This window comes from Curcuma longa, chromosome 1 (assembly GCF_044706935.1).
Source record: "Curcuma longa cultivar G26 ecotype Majalengka, Jawa Barat chromosome 1, ITB_CL_G26_1.1, whole genome shotgun sequence".
Classification (NCBI taxonomy): Eukaryota; Viridiplantae; Streptophyta; class Magnoliopsida; order Zingiberales; family Zingiberaceae; genus Curcuma; species Curcuma longa.
Genome location: NC_133861.1, coordinates 16,645,354 through 16,662,607, shown reverse-complemented (window position 1 = coordinate 16,662,607; position 17,254 = coordinate 16,645,354). Strand labels below are relative to the sequence as shown.

General features: G+C 41.7%; 3 protein-coding genes across 3 annotated transcripts; 2 read left to right on the top strand and 1 right to left on the bottom strand.

The window, feature by feature from the left end:
• Positions 1-2,628: 2,628 nt before the first annotated feature.
• LOC141842955 (uncharacterized) lies at positions 2,629-3,783 on the top strand. Its single transcript, XM_074730954.1, has one exon. It carries the CDS (start codon positions 2,664-2,666, stop codon positions 3,555-3,557), a length of 894 nt encoding a protein of 297 aa, XP_074587055.1. The 5' UTR covers positions 2,629-2,663; the 3' UTR covers positions 3,558-3,783.
• Positions 3,784-9,327: 5,544 nt separating this feature from the next.
• LOC141814442 (uncharacterized) lies at positions 9,328-11,589 on the top strand. Its single transcript, XM_074702405.1, has 4 exons — positions 9,328-9,480; positions 9,587-10,846; positions 10,925-11,081; positions 11,255-11,589. The coding sequence occupies exons 1-4, from the start codon at positions 9,328-9,330 to the stop codon at positions 11,587-11,589; spliced, it is 1,905 nt and encodes a 634-aa protein (XP_074558506.1).
• A 1,610-nt stretch (positions 11,590-13,199) lies between these two features.
• LOC141834064 (beta-carotene isomerase D27, chloroplastic-like) lies at positions 13,200-16,524 on the bottom strand. Its single transcript, XM_074721536.1, has 7 exons — positions 16,215-16,524; positions 15,857-15,996; positions 14,825-14,917; positions 14,666-14,727; positions 14,391-14,497; positions 13,330-13,419; positions 13,200-13,237 (listed from the first exon to the last, which is right to left on the bottom strand). Exons 1-7 carry the CDS (start codon positions 16,522-16,524, stop codon positions 13,200-13,202), a joined length of 840 nt encoding a protein of 279 aa, XP_074577637.1.
• Positions 16,525-17,254: the final 730 nt, after the last annotated feature.

The following is a 17,254-nucleotide window of genomic DNA, read 5'->3' as shown; positions in this document are numbered from 1 at the left end:
TTTTTTGTGCCTAAAATTCATTCTCTTCATCTCATCAATCCCATGAAGATATTGGCATGGTGATCGTGATTGATAGAATAATCTCAAAAACACAGCATGAATATTTGACCCAATTTTTTTTCTTGTGCTCGAGAGATTCTCAGCCTCACTTGCTGCACATGTATATTTGTTCAGAGATAATTAATGCATATCAATTAATATATTTCAAAGCGAAAACATCATTATTCAACTAACATCCAGATGTGTACTTCCTCTCTGAAGGAAGACGAACCATCGGTTCGTTAATTGGTCAAAGGAGGGGTCGGTTGTCTTTTTTATTTCCGCTTAAAATAATAGATTATGAGAAACTAGAAGATTTATCCATTGATTGAGTCAATTAAATTCCTTTCCTACTTGAAGTAGTCCAACTAGTTAATTAAGTCGGTATGATTAATTTGCTGCCCAACAATGGAATAGTTCAACCGAACAAATTGACTTAATAGTTTTTTCTCTATAATGTTGATTTGAGAAGCATCTGAATTGGAATTGATTACCCATCATCTTAAGTTGATTGGGATGTCTCTATTGTTAGCCCGATTGGTTGGTCGATTATTTGATTTCATATAAATGCTTGGACTCGTTCACCTAATTAACTATGTTTCGCATGATTGATTGGAATAGTCTTCTCAACTTATTTAATTAATAATTTGACTACATTTAATTTAAAGATCTACTAGTTAATTAAAGAATTATATACATGATACATGCACTGAAAATGATGTCACCGCATACAGAACAATTTATGCGTGCACACGCATGTGAAATTGTGACGTACGCAGAAGTTAAATTCTATAAATGGGATTTACATCCCATGCGATAGATTCTGTACGCGACATTTACCAAAGCACCCTTCTAAATTTTTTATTTTCTGTAAAACCACCCTGATTTTCATCATGTACAATAAAAGAAATATATATTTAATAATATATATGAAAGTTTTTTTTTCATCGACACTGTTACGAAACCTCCTTAAAGTGTTAGCTAAGTTATCATATCACGTTAATTAATTACCAATAATAATAATAATAAATATAATTACGCGTGCAAGTAAAACAAATATTAAATTCACGGTAATTGATAATTGGAATTGTTTTAGTTGGCATTTGGTACGTGAATGAATTAGCTGTCGCGAAGCATGTGAATGCCCAGTCCATTACGCAGCTTGAATATGATCTAGGAGATTTCCATCTTCCAACTTCTTTGAATTTTCTTACTATATGAATGTTTTTTACCTGAAATTTTTATTTATTTATTTTTCTTCAAAATAATGTTCTAATATAATATACACCTAAACTTTACGTTGTTTTTTAGAAATTTCCTAAGCTTTGATATTGTCATAAAAATCCTGTTTATTATTTTTAATTATTTCATTTCAAAAATATGGTGAAAATAACGGAGAAAGAGTGTTAACCTCACACGATCGATCGTCTTATCCTTCATGTCTTATCCTTCATAGCTAATTAAAGCAGTATTGATCTTCTTTATATTCATTGCTATAATAATATCGATCGTTGTATTTGTTGTCGACGTACGAATGCTATTTGATGTTATCACTATATATATATATATATTAAAGTTGGCCGCATATTTTTGTCTTATTAATTAGACATATATCAATTATATTCCTTTTGTTACTTTGATGATTCCATTGATCACCTATTGGTTGGTGGACACATGCCGATGTTTTCATATCATTTGAAGCACTAACTCCCAATATTTGACAAATGTGTTCATCTCGATAAGCTTTCCCTTTGCATAGTACAATAATTGGAACATGCTACATAAAAGAGTGAAGACTTATTGATCACTTAAATCTTTCAAAAAAAATAAATAAATATAACATGAGATTTTAGCAACAATAACAATAATCAAATTTTTATATTTTCTCTCGATCGATTATGTAAATTCTCCAAAGTCATTAGATTCGATTTTCTACTAAAAATTTATTATTTTATTATTACTATAACTAAGTCTTCTTTAATCTTATTTATCCTCATCTAATGTGCTTATATTTATTATAATTTCATATAACTAATTTAAATATTTATTAGCCTTCTAAATATATAATAGTGTCTCTTAAAATTATTGTTCAAGTCTGCGCATTTAACATGCATGCATGGTTAGTGGTTAATTAAAAAAAAGTCACGTGTTCTCACCAAATTAAGTTGTTATATTTTTCTTAATTAATCCTTTGGTCACAAAACCATTCATTTCACCTAATTAGAAGATTCCAAGTCAATTATTTCTAGAACGAAGGAATTGGAAATTAAAAATATGTGCCAACGACTAAGGAAGATATTTTTTTTCCCCAAAAAAAATTAATCTTCTAGAAGATAAGATTAAAGATAATGGCGTCCAGCAGCCATTTGACGTCATCCCAAGGGACCCAAATTAGCACTATAGTTACCAGACTGACTTTACCCACGCACTCGCACAGTCACACGCAACAAGCAGGGGCCACTGGGGCTGCCCTACTTGACCGCCATCGTGCGCTCGACGCGTGTCAACGTTTCCTTATCCTTTGCCTCCGCTTGGCCTTTATTAACGACGCCGAAGTCTGCTCGACCCTTCGTTATGCTCTGTACCGCATTTGCTCGAGCGTGTAGCTGGCCACCAGACAAGAGATGAGACGAGAAGAAGAAGCAGCAGCAGGAGCAGCCATGAGAGAAGAAGAAGAAGAGGAGAGCGTAGCTGTCGTCTCGGCTTCCCCCAGCTTCCGGGCTCCCTTCGCCGCCTTCTATGAGTCGCGGCCGCTGCCCGGGGATGGCGGATCGAAGGACTTCGCCGCCTTTGACGACGACTTTGAGTTCGTGGTCAAGGACCCCGAGACCCGCCAGGGCCTCGCCGCCGAGGAGATCTTGTCCAGAAACCAGATCCGCCCCATCTACCCTGTCTTCGGCCGCGCCCCTCCCCTCGCAGAGGAGGAACGGCTCGAGTCGCAGGCGGATGAGGAGACCGAAGAAGCGGTGCAAGGTACTCTCCTGCAGCTCTTAATGGAGGACCGGGCGGAGAATCCCGGCGTCGCTTCGTCGCCGTCTTCGTATTCCGCTTCTTCGGGGATGGATGAGCTGGAGGGGATCCCGCCGGCGAGCTACTGCGTGTGGACCCCGAGCCTGTCGGCGTCCCCGTCGCCGGCACGCTGCAAGAAGAGCGGCTCCACGGGGTCGTTGCTGCGGTGGCGGCTGCGGGATCTGGTGGTCGGACGGAGCCAGAGCGACGGGAAGGAGAAGTTTGTCTTCCTCGCCGCGGAGGAGAAGAAGGCCGGGAAGGATAGCCCTAGCCGCGAAACCAAGCGTCGCGAGGCGGTGGGCAAGCAGGAGAGGACCGATGCGGGAGCGAAGAGCGTGAAGGCGGCGGAGACGGGGATGGACATAGTCACGGCGCATCGGGTCTATTACGGAAAAGGCGTACCGGCGGCGAGCGGCGCCGGCCGGCGATCGTTCCTTCCGTACAAGCGGGATTTGCTAGGCTTCTTCGCTAATATAAACGGGATTACCCGGACACACCACCCCTTTTAACCTTTTTTTTTTTTTTGGTTTTTCGGTGTTAAGTTAATTTTTCTAATTGTAGCCATAATGAAACAATTTTAAAAGAAAATAAAATATTTTACTATCTTTTTTTTTTAAAACAATCATATTATTGGTGCACGAAATGAGTTGTCTCGGTGGGAGTGGGACATTGCACTGGACATGTGATTTGAGTCTAACAACTTCCGATGCATATATATATAATCGTACATCTGGTACATGCGGTGTAATTTGTTTAATCAAATCTCTAATTAATATAATTAAAAAATATTATTGGCAGAATTGCATCGGTGGAATTTTGATTATTTTAATTCTAGAGTTATTCAAACATGACAAAGGAGTGACTATAATCAATTAATAACCAATACGAATAGCAATTGCATGTTAGAATTTATTTTAAAAGAAGGAAAAAATAAACAGAGGAAAATGGTCAGTATTGCATTGGTTGACATAATTAATCTTGAATTAATAATGGTCTCGAAATGATTCTTAGGTGTCTTATAGTAAATCGTCGTTGTTAAAATTGCCTCAGCATTTTGTCATGACGTCATCAGCTATTTATCGTTAGATCCGCCATCTACGTAGTTACGTCGTGTCACGCAGCCCACGATCACCCTGTGTTTTATCTTAAAGTCAGCCATCTTTTTCCCTTTTTAACAAATTTTCCACTTAAAGTCAAATGTCAGATCGTAGAGTTATTTATTTCCACGCGAGTTTGGAGGAATAAGCGAAACGTCGTTTTGCTACTCATCGACAGTTTGAGATGAACACTTTCCTTTGTCAGTGGATTCCAACCTCAAAAGTGTTTTTTTTTAATATTTTTTATAAAATTATTTTATGTTTAGACTCCTTGATGCAGTTTCTCGACGTGGGGAATATTATTGTAAATGAATATTTTCTAATGAGCTAAATTACATAAATTATTGTTCTTTTAATTTAATAAAAATGATAGAAAATCGAGATATTTTTTAAATATCTAACTAAAAAACATAAAAATAAAATAAAATCATAACAAAAATTTAAATTTGTAAAGTGTTCTGGAAAATTTGTTTAAATTTATTCATTCAATATAATTTATACTATTACATTGATACAAATAAACTCCTATTGATTCAGTACCTAACTTATTTATAAATAATTTATTCATTTCTAACCCTAAATGTCGATCCTTAATTTTAACAATTCATGATGATTATCATTCATGATTAGGAATTGTTGATTACGATTCGATTCAAAATTTAAGTGATGATTCAAAATGATTATTGTTATTATTTATAATTATAAATTTATAAAATAAATAAATAACAAAAAAAATGGGCTTGATGCTGCCCTCCTCTTCGCCGTCGCGAGAAAGCGACGCGAGTTTGCTGATGATCCAGTCTTCGGAATCCACGAAGGTGACGTGGGACATGGTAGCGGGGAGAAGCGGTGCATGGGAGATGACGTTCTCCTCGTCGGTCGGATCTCCGACGACGGACTCCGGTTAATGTTGGCCTCAACGTCGTTATTGTCGATGGACAGTTGCTTGAAGAAGGAGAATAGGAGGATAGTGGCGTTGACGAGGACGCCGAGGAGCACGGCGGGGAGGAGGCCGAGCAAGAACCTACCGAAGGTGATGCCGCTGAGGGAGGCGATGACAAGGGTTCTGGGGGTTGCCGATGGGGGTGGCGGCGGAGTCGACGTTGACGCTGAAGGTGAGCGCGAGGAGGAAAGGCCGCGGTGGGAGGCTGTTGCAGCGTACGAGCTCGAGGACGAAGACGGGCCGGTTCGGTCCAGGCCCGTGTAACCGAGTCAACGGGTAACCAGCCCGTTGACCTGGTTTCGGGTCGGGCCGGGTCCGGTCAACCTAACTGTTTGCCCACTCTTGGTTTACATTGGTGTTTTAGATTAGCAATGAGGTCGAATTTCATGAAATTAACCTTATGAATAATGAAACACAGTAAGTAGCATCACCAGAGAATCCGACACCAGTAAAAACTGGAATGGAGAATCCAACACCAGATCAGAATGCCCTACGAGGGGAGTATTTATCTTTGTATATGTCTACCAAGCTTCTGTCGTTAATCCGTTAACAGCCATAGTCTACGCAGAACGAAGCTTTGCTTAGGCGAGGAATGAATCACTTCACGTTATGGACGATATATTAGACAAGATACTCAAAAGAAAAGCTTTGCCGGAAAAGGTCGAGCTGAACACACAGAAATACAGGGAGTAGTTTGAAATAACTAGTAGCATGAAGAGGCACGATGGACTAAGCTGCTCTTATCGCCAACATCAGGTCGAACTTCGGAGGCGCCATGGATGACATGGTAGTGGGTCGCGATGTGGCCATCTTTGTCCCAGATGAACCCGGAACCGGAGCTCTGCACCCTTCCAGCTAGCACGTCCAACGTAAAAGCATGTTGCCTAAATCAAAAGCATCGATTTTTATCAGCTACCATATATCCAAATTATCTCGTGGAATCCTAACAAAATGGCGGGAAGGTTTTGATCGAGTAACTTCACGGCGAGGATCGTGGTGTAGACGGCCGAGGAGGTCTTCTCCTGGAAGAGACAGACGGTAGACAGCTCGTCAGGCTGCTGCAGCTTTCTCGTGGAGGTGCTGACGAAGGCGGTGATGGGCCCACGCCGGCAAGAAGGAGAGAGGCTGATAGAGCGACGGAACAGGATTCGGAAGGTCGGTGGAGGACAATTCCGGAAGCGAGGTTTCATGAGGACGAGTCTTGAGCAAGAGGACGAATTGAGGCAGCAAGATCTAGGAGAAAGCGTCAAGGATTTAGAAGAGAAAATGTAAAATGTGCTGATGTGCGTGAGAGAGGGGCGGCGGCGGCGGACATCGTTCGGGATTTTGTGACTGAAAAATGAGTTAATCCGTGAACGCTGAGAACAATATCTATTAAGTCGTGTAGTTTTTCAGATTTCAAGCATAGATGTCGAGAACGATAGATCCACGAAAGTTTTCGACGACACGCACCATTGCAGCACACTGAACCCGGTTCTCCATTCCGTTGGCTTCTACTGTTTCTGTTCATCAACAGTCCTCTATATTCACTGCTGTATTTATATATTGAAAAGGAATCGCTGCTATGTCCACAACAATGCTTTGGTAAATCCTAACCGAAAATGAGTCATGGAGAACACAGTGCCTAGACAATGCCTATGCACTGTTTACGTCCTCAAAGTTTCGAGGCTTTTAGGACCATTATCCCTATCATGGTATAGCTTATGAAACTCAGGAGGCTTAGCAATTGAAGCTCTTTAATGTCTATTCACAGTAAACAGAGCCGTCAGATTCCTGACTGCTAATAATGCTCGGTCCAGAGTAGTAAATCCTATTCAAAGGTCACAGGCTGACAAAAGCAAAGCAGAAAAAAGCTTTCTGATATCAGCTGACAAAAGAATTGGTCCAGTCAAGTTTTTCCGTAATATGGTAGAATTTCTCGTGCTTTTATAAGAGAGAATCTGCTCAAAGGAGGCAGAACCAATCCAGATCAAAACAATATTTACCTAATTTACTCATAAGATCATGTACTAACCTGAGCAAAACTGGCTGCTCTCTCCCTTGTGGCCACTGCCACAGTGTCGACTGTTGCGAGCAGTGTCTGCCTGTTGTTGTCATCATTACTGCCACCATATGAATCAAAAGATTTTCAGTTTGACTGATTTGACTTGATGTCCTTAATTTTGGCGCATAACGTTTGTCCGCATTCGAGGCGACGCAAGGCCAATCAAGAAGTGATTAACGTACCTGTTCGTTTTGAGTTGGGTGCACAAACTGAATGAGTAGACACACTGCTAGTGCTAGCAGTAGCCTTACAGTTTTCCTGCAGGAGGTAACCCTCGAAGTTAAGCATACACCTCCTTGTCTCACGCACCTGATGCACCATTTCCTGCGACCCTACACATTGGGCACAAGTAAAAAATATAGTTTACCTGATAAGATCTTGCAAGAATAGACAACGAACTGAAATTATGTGTGACATGCAGTGTGTTACTAACCAAAGGTGAATAAGAGACATTACTTGCATAACACAGCATTCATTTCAACACGCACGGTCTCCAAGTAAACAGAGCATGGTCAAAATAACATATCTTTTCCCTGCCAATTAGACATTCAAACCTCAGAATAACTAAAGTTAATTAGTTCGTTAAGAGGAGCACTATGTAGCATCAATCTCTTCTCATATTTTGACTGTTTGCTAGTGTAAGTTTTGTTCTCTTCCAGCCGTTTCTCCAGGAATCCCAGATTCCATGTGATTTTTAGGCACTCATGTGGGGAGAACCAACATTAATTTACTCACTGCTTTCACTCTCCCAAGCAGTGGGGAAGTGATGAGACCTCCTGCCATATTCAGACGATGTGATCCTGGAACCTTTTGCACCTCATGTTCCCGTACCCACTACTCTCATTGTTCTTCCCAATACTCGAAAGAGGTTCGCTGTATCCGTAGCACAGATTGCAGGGTGAGGGGCACATTGACTGGCCGGGCCCTCACTTCAATTGCAGGCATATGCAAGTGTTTCCTTCTATGCCATTCTCAAAAGATTCCCTCCTTGTTAACTGATAATGCAATGGTATCGTGCATCTTCTAAGAGCAGTGTTTTGAAACAGAGAAGTGGTATTTCAATTGACTAGAGCTCCAAGGTGTTCGTGTTCAGATCCACCAATGGCAGTTTATGCAGGCTAAAAGTTACCCGTCTCTTGGACTTTCTCCGTAGCTTTGTCTGCATATCAAACCAGTTGAGTCACTAAGGCCCAGTCGCTGGGAGGGAGATCTAAGATGTAAGTTGCCATTTAATTATAGAAACGCTGTAATTCTGAGAGTTTAGTTTGATCTTTAAACAATTTCAAGTTATTGATAGAAAAGAGCTGTATTGACTAATGAGCAGATCAAATAGTAAACTTTATGATGCAGCGAAAAGTGGCGAGAAGATGATCAGAATCTCAAGGGCAAGGTGGGTGAGAGTGATAGAACATGGGAGGAAGGTACGGATGAGTGCACCGAGTGTCTGTGTCATCGTATCTCTCTGACTGCCGACTGCTCATGGGAGCCACTGGAGGCCCAGTATCCCACAGCATCCATTCTATTATTCTCGTGGCAAACCATTCCCCATGCTACTCGGGTCTGCAGGAATGCATGTGAGTAGGTTCGACCGAGAGGACATATAACAAAACCCATGCCATCTCTCGGAAATCTTTCTTGCATGAGATGCATATGAATGCCTGTACTGAAGTGACAGCTAACAGGAAGGAAAGGAAAAGAGAGTGATGCTTTAATGTCCACGGTATGAAGCAGGAATTGTCATTCATATGAACGCAGGGCTCTTGGCACTTGAGCCTATCAAAAATGATCACCCGCGACGTCCTCTCGTAGTCATTGCATGGGACTAAGAAGCAATTGTGTTCGACACATGTGCTATGTTTTCTTTACATGGATGTGCCTAGGGAAAAAGTGAAAGCCCAAGCACACTAGCTCGTTCCAAAACTGAGCCAGCTTTGACTCCTGTCAAACTCTGCTAAACGAGGGGAAATAGTGTTACGGGGGGCGCCGAGGCAATACGGTCATTGCGCGGCCACCTCAACTTTAAAAGCCCCTTAGCGGGAGCCGTGATGAACGCTGCGCCTGTACACAAGGCTCTCGTGGTTGTGTGCGTGAAGAAAAAGCAACGGAGAATTAAGGCGAGTTAGGAGTTTGAGATCTGACCTGTGAAGAGCTAGCTAGCTAGCGGCGGAGCATCGACGGAGAGAGCGAAGAGGGGGATGACGTACGGAGTTGCTGGCCGTGGATGTAGTGAGGAGCAGAGTCTCGAGCCGCACATTGGATGCATGGCCGGGCTCCGCCAGCTGTTCGACCGACACGGCGTGCTAGCCGGGAGGCGCCACTGCCCCAACGATCGCCTTCCGTCGACCTCGGTGAGTAAACAAGGATGCGCGCATTTATGTCGTTTCGTGAAGCTTGTTTTGGTTGTCATGGTTGGACTGAAACTTTAAGCTTCCTGTATCGACGTTGCTGTTGCAGGAACCAGAGGGTTCTTATTACTCTTCTTCGGTTTTATCGTTGAAGGAGAGCCATCCGATCCCTTCGTCGCCGGAACCCTGTCCTCCTTCCACGGGGAGCCTCCCGACCGCAGAAACACCACCGCAACGTTACATCCCAGTCTTCGGGTTCAAGGAGGGGGGAAGGCTCACCTGGAGGTTCCGGGACTCTCCAAGGCTCTCCCTCGATAGCCGCGCACTGTTCGACGCGAGGAGCGAGCACCGCCGCCTGCGGGAGATCCGGACGGTCATCCCGGTCGCATCTGGAAGTCAATCCGGCGTCTACACGGAGGTGGAGGAGCAACGGCGGTCGCCGAGCGTCGTCGCGCGGCTAATGGGGATCAACGCCTTGCCGAGCGCAGATAGCGCAGAGCACGGCCATTGCAAACTCCGTCGATCGGCGTCTGAGTCGGGGGTTCGGAGAGATCCATCGCGATACAGGTCGATATACCCGAGTTCGTTTATAACACCTGAAGATGATCCAATTTCGGCCGACGGTTTCTTCAAAGCCGTGGATCAAGATCCGTCCACCTTCACTGGGGCGAAGAAGATCGACCCGACGAGAAATACACAAATCGTGCCGCTCCACTTGAATAGATTTCTTTATGAGGATTTCTTCCGGGAGACGAAGCGGTCGGGGGAGCTTTACGGCGAAATCGAGAGGAAGCTGAAGATGCGAGGGATCAACGAGCCAGCGAAGGACTTGGAGACTCTGAAGCAAATCCTGGAAGCGCTCCAGCTCCAGGGGCTCCTCCACTCCAATCCGGCGAACCACCGCACGAACTGCCGCCGCAACCTGCCGCCCGACTTCGAAGATCAGCTCGAATGCGACTCCCCAATCGTTAATATCAAGAAGGTCCCCAAAGCCCCGCGAGAGTTCTCGCTCGCTCCGCCGCCAAGAAGCAGCCAAAACACTGGTACCGGCCGGCGCGATGGCACCGTGGGGCAACGAAGTGTTAATCGGCGAAGCGACATGTTGATCCGAGCGCCACCGAGGTCGCCTGTGAACCGGCGACCGTCGAGCGCAGCTTCGCATCCCCAGCGAACAATCTCCGCTGTTGGTTCCACGAAGTCTAACCCGAAGAGGGCAGTGCCGGATCCGCCGGCCGCTGGGTCTCCAACGAACTGCATGCACAAGGCGGTTGCATGTAACAAAAATAGGATTCTCAAACCGGCGGAGGACGATACCGCGATCACCATCCATGGAAGTAGCAGTGGCTCCTGTTCTCCGTTCGGCATGGAGGTATCACTTTCACACGAAAACTACAATAATTTATTCAAATTCTCATTATTTTTAAATTAAAATTATTATTTAAAAAAGTCAATGCAGAGACCGAGTCGAGTCAAACCGGAATTGCGTCGCGAGAAGGCTTCTGCGAAGGCGGGCCAGGTTTACGGATCGGACCAGCGGCCGAGCCCCATATCCGTGCTTGATTCCTTGCCTTTGCCTCTTACCAAGCGATGCATCGATTTTAAAGGTAAATATTGAAAAAAAAAATCACGAAAAGGAATCGTATGTAAATTTGCATTATCCAACAATTCATGGATCACGCCGCCGATTACCACCATTTTCTCGGAAAGAAAAACAGAAAGATTAAATACTGCAGATTTTGTTGAGTATTTCATAAGATTGATGCGATATGGTGCGCAGATCAATCGGCGACGTACGAGTTGGAGGAGCAGTGCGCTGCAGCGGTACGTACCGGTTATGGGAACTGCATGGGTAGTCCCGGTGCTGACGTGCGTGATGACGTCCTCCCCGATTCCCTCCGCCCGTCCGACGCCGGCGAAAACGCTGCGTGCGGGGCTCTGCAGAAATGCATCGCCGATGGATGCGCCACGCCTGCTTCCGAGATATCCAACGCTGCCCTCCAGATTGAGCGGCTGATCTTTAGGGATCTCGTCGGCGAAACGATTCGCCACCTCGCTAGCGCTGCTGCCAGCGATTCCCGGCGCTTTAACCCTCGCCGCAAGCTGGCCTTTTAAGTAAAACGTTGTAGGTCGTCGCTCAGAATTGAATGGGCTAGTAATGGAGGCCCAACGAGGTAGCAGAAGCCACTGACGTTTGCTCATGGAGCAGAGATAGCAAAGGCCATGCCATCCTCTGCTGTGCCTGTGTCCTAAGTCAAGCATGACAAAAGAGAACAGTTGTATGAAACACCTCTCTGCAGTTACTTGAACTAAGACTTTGATCAGAAACACGTAAGCCAGTGGAGAGTAGGGCAGTTGACGATGAGACAGAGTGACAATTTGAAGTTAAGATTCATATAACCTGTTCCTCCATGTTGTAATGGTCATGATAACTTGTTTGCTTCATCATCTAGTTTATCAATTTCACCAAATGTTTGGAATTAAAGTCCCATGTCGATTCAGCTTCAATTGTATCGTTCTGAATAAGAAGTTGAAATTTGAATCCGGCTTCAGTCATGTACTGACCCCAAATGAAGGATTTGTATCAGGTGAATTTGGGTTTAGACTGGAAAAAAAAGGTTTGGTGGGGTACTACTGAACTTGGAGAACTTTAACAGGGTTTTCTTATTATTCCTTTGATTTGAGCTGACGAGATTTTTTCTGTCGATACGGTTCTATTGCTCTAAAGGCACCAGGTACGTTATTATGTAGAAACTGCAAGGTGCATGTAAAGCTTGTAGGAAATATTGTAATTCCAAATCTTCAATTTAATTTCGTGATATAATCAGAATTGAAATACTATTTCTCATAGTCTGATATAACATTTTTAATACAATTCTAGTTCTACAAAATTTGATGGTTCCAAACAAGCTTTGTCTGTAAAATTGTTCTTGTTGTAGCAGTCAAGTTTTGTTGTAAAATTGTTCTTGTTGTGGCAGTCAATTTTGCCTGTAAAATTCTTCCTTTTGTAGAAGTCAAGCTTTGTCTCTAAATTTTTTTCTGTTGTAGCTGTTGATTCCAAGTGGTACCAGTGATAGAGCACTTGGTTTTTAACCCACCCCGTTGATCATAATGATTCGTGTGTTGAATTCCTCAGAATTTTAGTGGAGCATGTAAGTCATCTCAGGTCGCTACTACTTGCTCATTTATTTCAAGCAGACCTAGGCCTCGGCCAACATTCCATTATGCTTCCACTTAGAATCATCTGGTTAAATAAGTCAGCTACTCTGAAAAATCATCTGGTACTGTCGGCAGTGTCAATACTCTTGTTAGAGATTTGGATAATCAATATAGATGTTTGACATGATTTACCCATTATATCCTGTCATGTCATTTAATTTGTCGAGGGAGTCAAAGAATCATGGATACTTCATAACAATGCTTGTGGTTGAATCATTAGATTCCATGTTGAGGTTCTTCAGAAGCTAAAAATGAACATAACCTCACTTTAGAAATTATAGAAAGAAAACCCCAAGCCAACACATTTCATTTTTCACCACATAATTGGTAAATAGAACAACAGATCATATCGGCTATACTACTACTGTTCACTTGACAGGGAGAATTCACTGCAATGGAAGAACCAACTGAACTGCATATTTGGATGGATTTGAGGCCTCAAAAGCTTTGAAATCCCTCTGGTATGATGATTTGAGCCCTTGGATTCTTTGCGCCGTCATCATCCATTAGGAGCAGTTCACTCCATGCGCCTGCTTTGCTCTGCCTGAAAAAAATAACGATACAATAAATAGCTAGGAATAAATTAAAAGAAGGAAGGTTCTGTTCTTGTTTACATTCATTGATTAAGATCATTACAGGTTTTGTGATAGCATGGTTGCTTCAGTGAGGGGTCGTCAATTGGTGGTTGCTGACCGAAGATCATCTCACAACTCATGTCTTCAAATTCTGAAATCAAGCATCATAACAATATGATATGGACCATTACTAGCAGATAAGCATCTACAAGTTAACAGATTGTAGAAACTAGAAAAATTACAAACTATTGTTCTTTTCTACGACAATAGTAAAGCGTTCATCAATAGGCCATAGATGCTATAATTCAATCATTTTACTTTTGATCCATTTGAATCTTTTGTGAACTGTAAACATTGGTCATTTTTCATGGTTGACCATCGAAGACATTTAATATGGATACTGACTTGTTGACAATTTCTTGTGCGCATCTGTAAGAGCACAAAGCTCAATTTGACCAATGCAGTGCTTGTCACTGGGACCGAGATTTGACGTTACTGGTATGTTCACTTCATTTGGAAATGGGCGTCATTGGAGCAGCCATTTGGGAGGAAGTGATGGAACATGATGTTTCTTCAAAGATGCTAAGTTTGAGTGGACGAATAGCACGCATGTATAGCTGATGGAATCCAACTTCACTCATTGCAAAGGGAACTCCAGGTATGTGAGCTTCTCGACGCGAGGCACTTTATATTACTTTGTGGATCTTAGTTCCTTGGTCTTGTTCCCAAAGTGGTTGCTCTGTGGCCCTGGTTCCTTCTTTTTCCTCCTCTCTTTTCTTCTTTTTAGAAGAAATTGGTGCATCTACAGTGGGCTGTTTTGGTCTACTTGTCCGTCTATGGCAAACACAAGTTTCTAATTCCTCCCAACTTTCTTCTTTTTTGAAATAGACGTAAAAAAAATCTGGGATAAGTGGTCTCTAATCAGTAAGCTCGGTGGTTGGTGCATCTACTGCAAATGAGGCTTCTGTGTAAGAAGTTCACCGGACGGCCGTGAATTTAACTGATTGAAACTAAACAATATTGTCTAGATTTTATCATAGAAAAGAGGCAAATTTTGCATGCAGGTGCAGTAACTCAAGCATGTATGATGTTCTGATAGAAATGAGTTTACAAAAAATATACTTGGATTCATATAGACTGGCATCCCGAGAGAATCCTGGATGAAGCTTTGACTTGGGATCTTGCATAAGTTTGTGCACAGCCCTACGCAGTTGGTGCTCTCAAGAAACCTACAAGGGATAGTGAACAGGTGTGACATACTGCTTTATTCACACAGTATTCATCTTTTCTGCAACACAGGCTTTATGAATAACAGTATAAAACATGTTTCAAAAATATAGGTTTGTTTGTTTTTATCTTGTTCGTCTAAGACTGATCATTAAGTGATAGAAGAGTACCTGCACTTAGGGATGTATACCACATTTTTCTCTGTTTTCCCGTTGACTTGTGATTCCTTGACCTTGCTCAGACAAGAATCACTCTTATTTTAGTTTTTGGAATTCAAAGTTACCACAGAACCATAGATAAAAGAATGATTTGAGAATTCATGTATATACCTCACAGGGGCCAATTAACCATGGGAAGAATAATGTAGTGAAAGCTGCAAAGTATTCTCTTGAAAATGTGGACGGTGGCAATAAAGTCTTTATCTGCCATCCCAAGAGACAAAGAGGACAAAATTTCCATGAACAACCAGGTAAATACAGAAATAATATATAGATTTATCTATTTCCAGGAAACACCATATCTATCGATCTCTTTCTGGTTTTTATTCACCTGTTATTATTATTAATCTCTTCAAATCTTCAAATTTGTGATTCTGAGAACCCACTCCACTCGTTGAAGTGTCAAGATCTATATTTAAAATATTCCTGGCATATCAGAAGCTCCAAATTCTTAACTGGCATGTGTTTTTGGACGGGAGAAAACAGAAAGAAGATAAAATAATTAAGTGAAGAGAAAAGAACAATTGAATTATATTATTTTATATATATTCTTATTATCTTGTTTACTTAGAATTAAAGTGAGAGAACGATTATTGTTTTATGTTTAAGGGATATATATATATACATATCATTTTATTCATTTTTCCTGAGGTGGGTGAAGACTCAATAGTGAAATAACAAGAACTTAAATTAATAATACAAATTAATTATTTTATCTTAAGTATTTTATTTTTTCCCCATTTTGGCTTTGTAGCTATTTACTGATCAGTGCGTCATCAATCATCATCTCTGTCAAAGCTCTCTATTTTAGCATTTCATTTCCGTGTATCACAAGTTGTTAATATACTAGAATATATTCAGCATCAGCATGATTGTATAATAATCAACTTTATTTATACAAAATATCAAAAAAGAAGAAGAAGCAAATTATGGGGAAAAATAAATTTAAAATAATTTATAAATAAAATAATGAAATGAAAAAATGTCTATGATGATAAATCAATCATAGTTGTTCCCTTTAAAACTGATTGAATATTTAACTGGATCTCATACTATTAATCTACATTTTTTTATATAAAAAAATTGTTCTCCTCAGACAAAAACCAATGACAAAGAATGTTGGAAACAGGTAAGCTCACTTACCACTGTCAGTATGGCTATTGGGAACGCCTTCTGCAGAGCTTGGATCACTAGATTCTGCTGTGCTTTTGTTTCAAATTTCTTGGATATCATGACTGCTGCCTCAACCAGCCCCTCATACCCTTCCTTCTTGCTGTTCATCCCTGTGAGTCAAATCATCGATCCTTCTCCAAGGTTATTTTCTGCTTGCTGAAATTAAGCATGTTCTTTTCTATTTTTTATTTTCTTTTATATGCATATATACAAGCAAGCCATTGTTTTCATCAACTATCTTAAATTAGTTACACCACAATAAAGACGACAATAAGATCGTTCTTTCCTATGATGCATGGAGTTAATAGGAGCATATATAATTGCTAACCTGTGGTCGCTTGGATGGCTCTTGTCAAGTAATGGATCGCGAGGAGGTCGAACCAGTTGTCTTTGTACGTATCCTTCTTTTCTTCTTCCTTTATGTGCGCCAGCTGCAGCGGCCTCGTGTCGTCGTCCGTCATCTTCAAAGCAGTGTACATGGCCTTCTCCGGTGCCATCATGGCCGGCGTTTGCGGTGCCGCAGTCGCAGATATCATCATCAACCTCCGGCTTGCTCTCCCTCTGCAGGCTACTCCTCTCCTCGGCCCGAGGCAAGAGAATCTAATCCCAGCTGCATAACCAATAAGACAAGCCTCCATTGTGTTTGTGAACTTGTACGTAAGACTAGTTCGATCGAAGAAGTTATAGGCAAGTATGTTGGAAGAGAAGAACAAAAGCGTGGCGAGGAGCATCTTGGTAGAGAGGTAATGGGAATATATAACAGAGCTACTACGCCTAGGAAAAGACGATGATTCAGGCCGATGTTTATTTTATAATTATATTAAATTGGTGTCTTTTCTAGATCCAGGGGTACGTGGGGCCTTGTGGTGGGGGCCTCGTGGGGTCGTACGTTGAAGTAGCCTTGAGGTGCAGCTAAAATCTTTTAGAATTATGAAGATGGGAATGAAATTTAATTAATTTATTGCTAATTATGAAGATGGGAATGAAATTTAATTAATTTATTGCTAATTATGAAGATGGGAATGAAATTAACATAAAATATCTAACTCTAAGTATGAAAATGAATTAATTTTTTTTTGTCAATGAGTAAAGCATTTTATTACGATAAATCTCATACTCATTGATCAAGGATAGAAATTTTCCAATTTTTCAAAAAAAATATTAACATCGCAACATTTTATTACCATGTGATACATTGAACAAGGAGAGAAAAAAAAAACATTAATATTGCAAGCCGAAAGGATTCTTTTTTAATTTGTCCGTGAGGGAAACATTTATACCTCAATTCTGATAGGTTGTACAAGTATGTTTAAAGGTCCATTGATGCATACCATATATAATTATTAAGTTGGCACTGGCCAGCCCCAC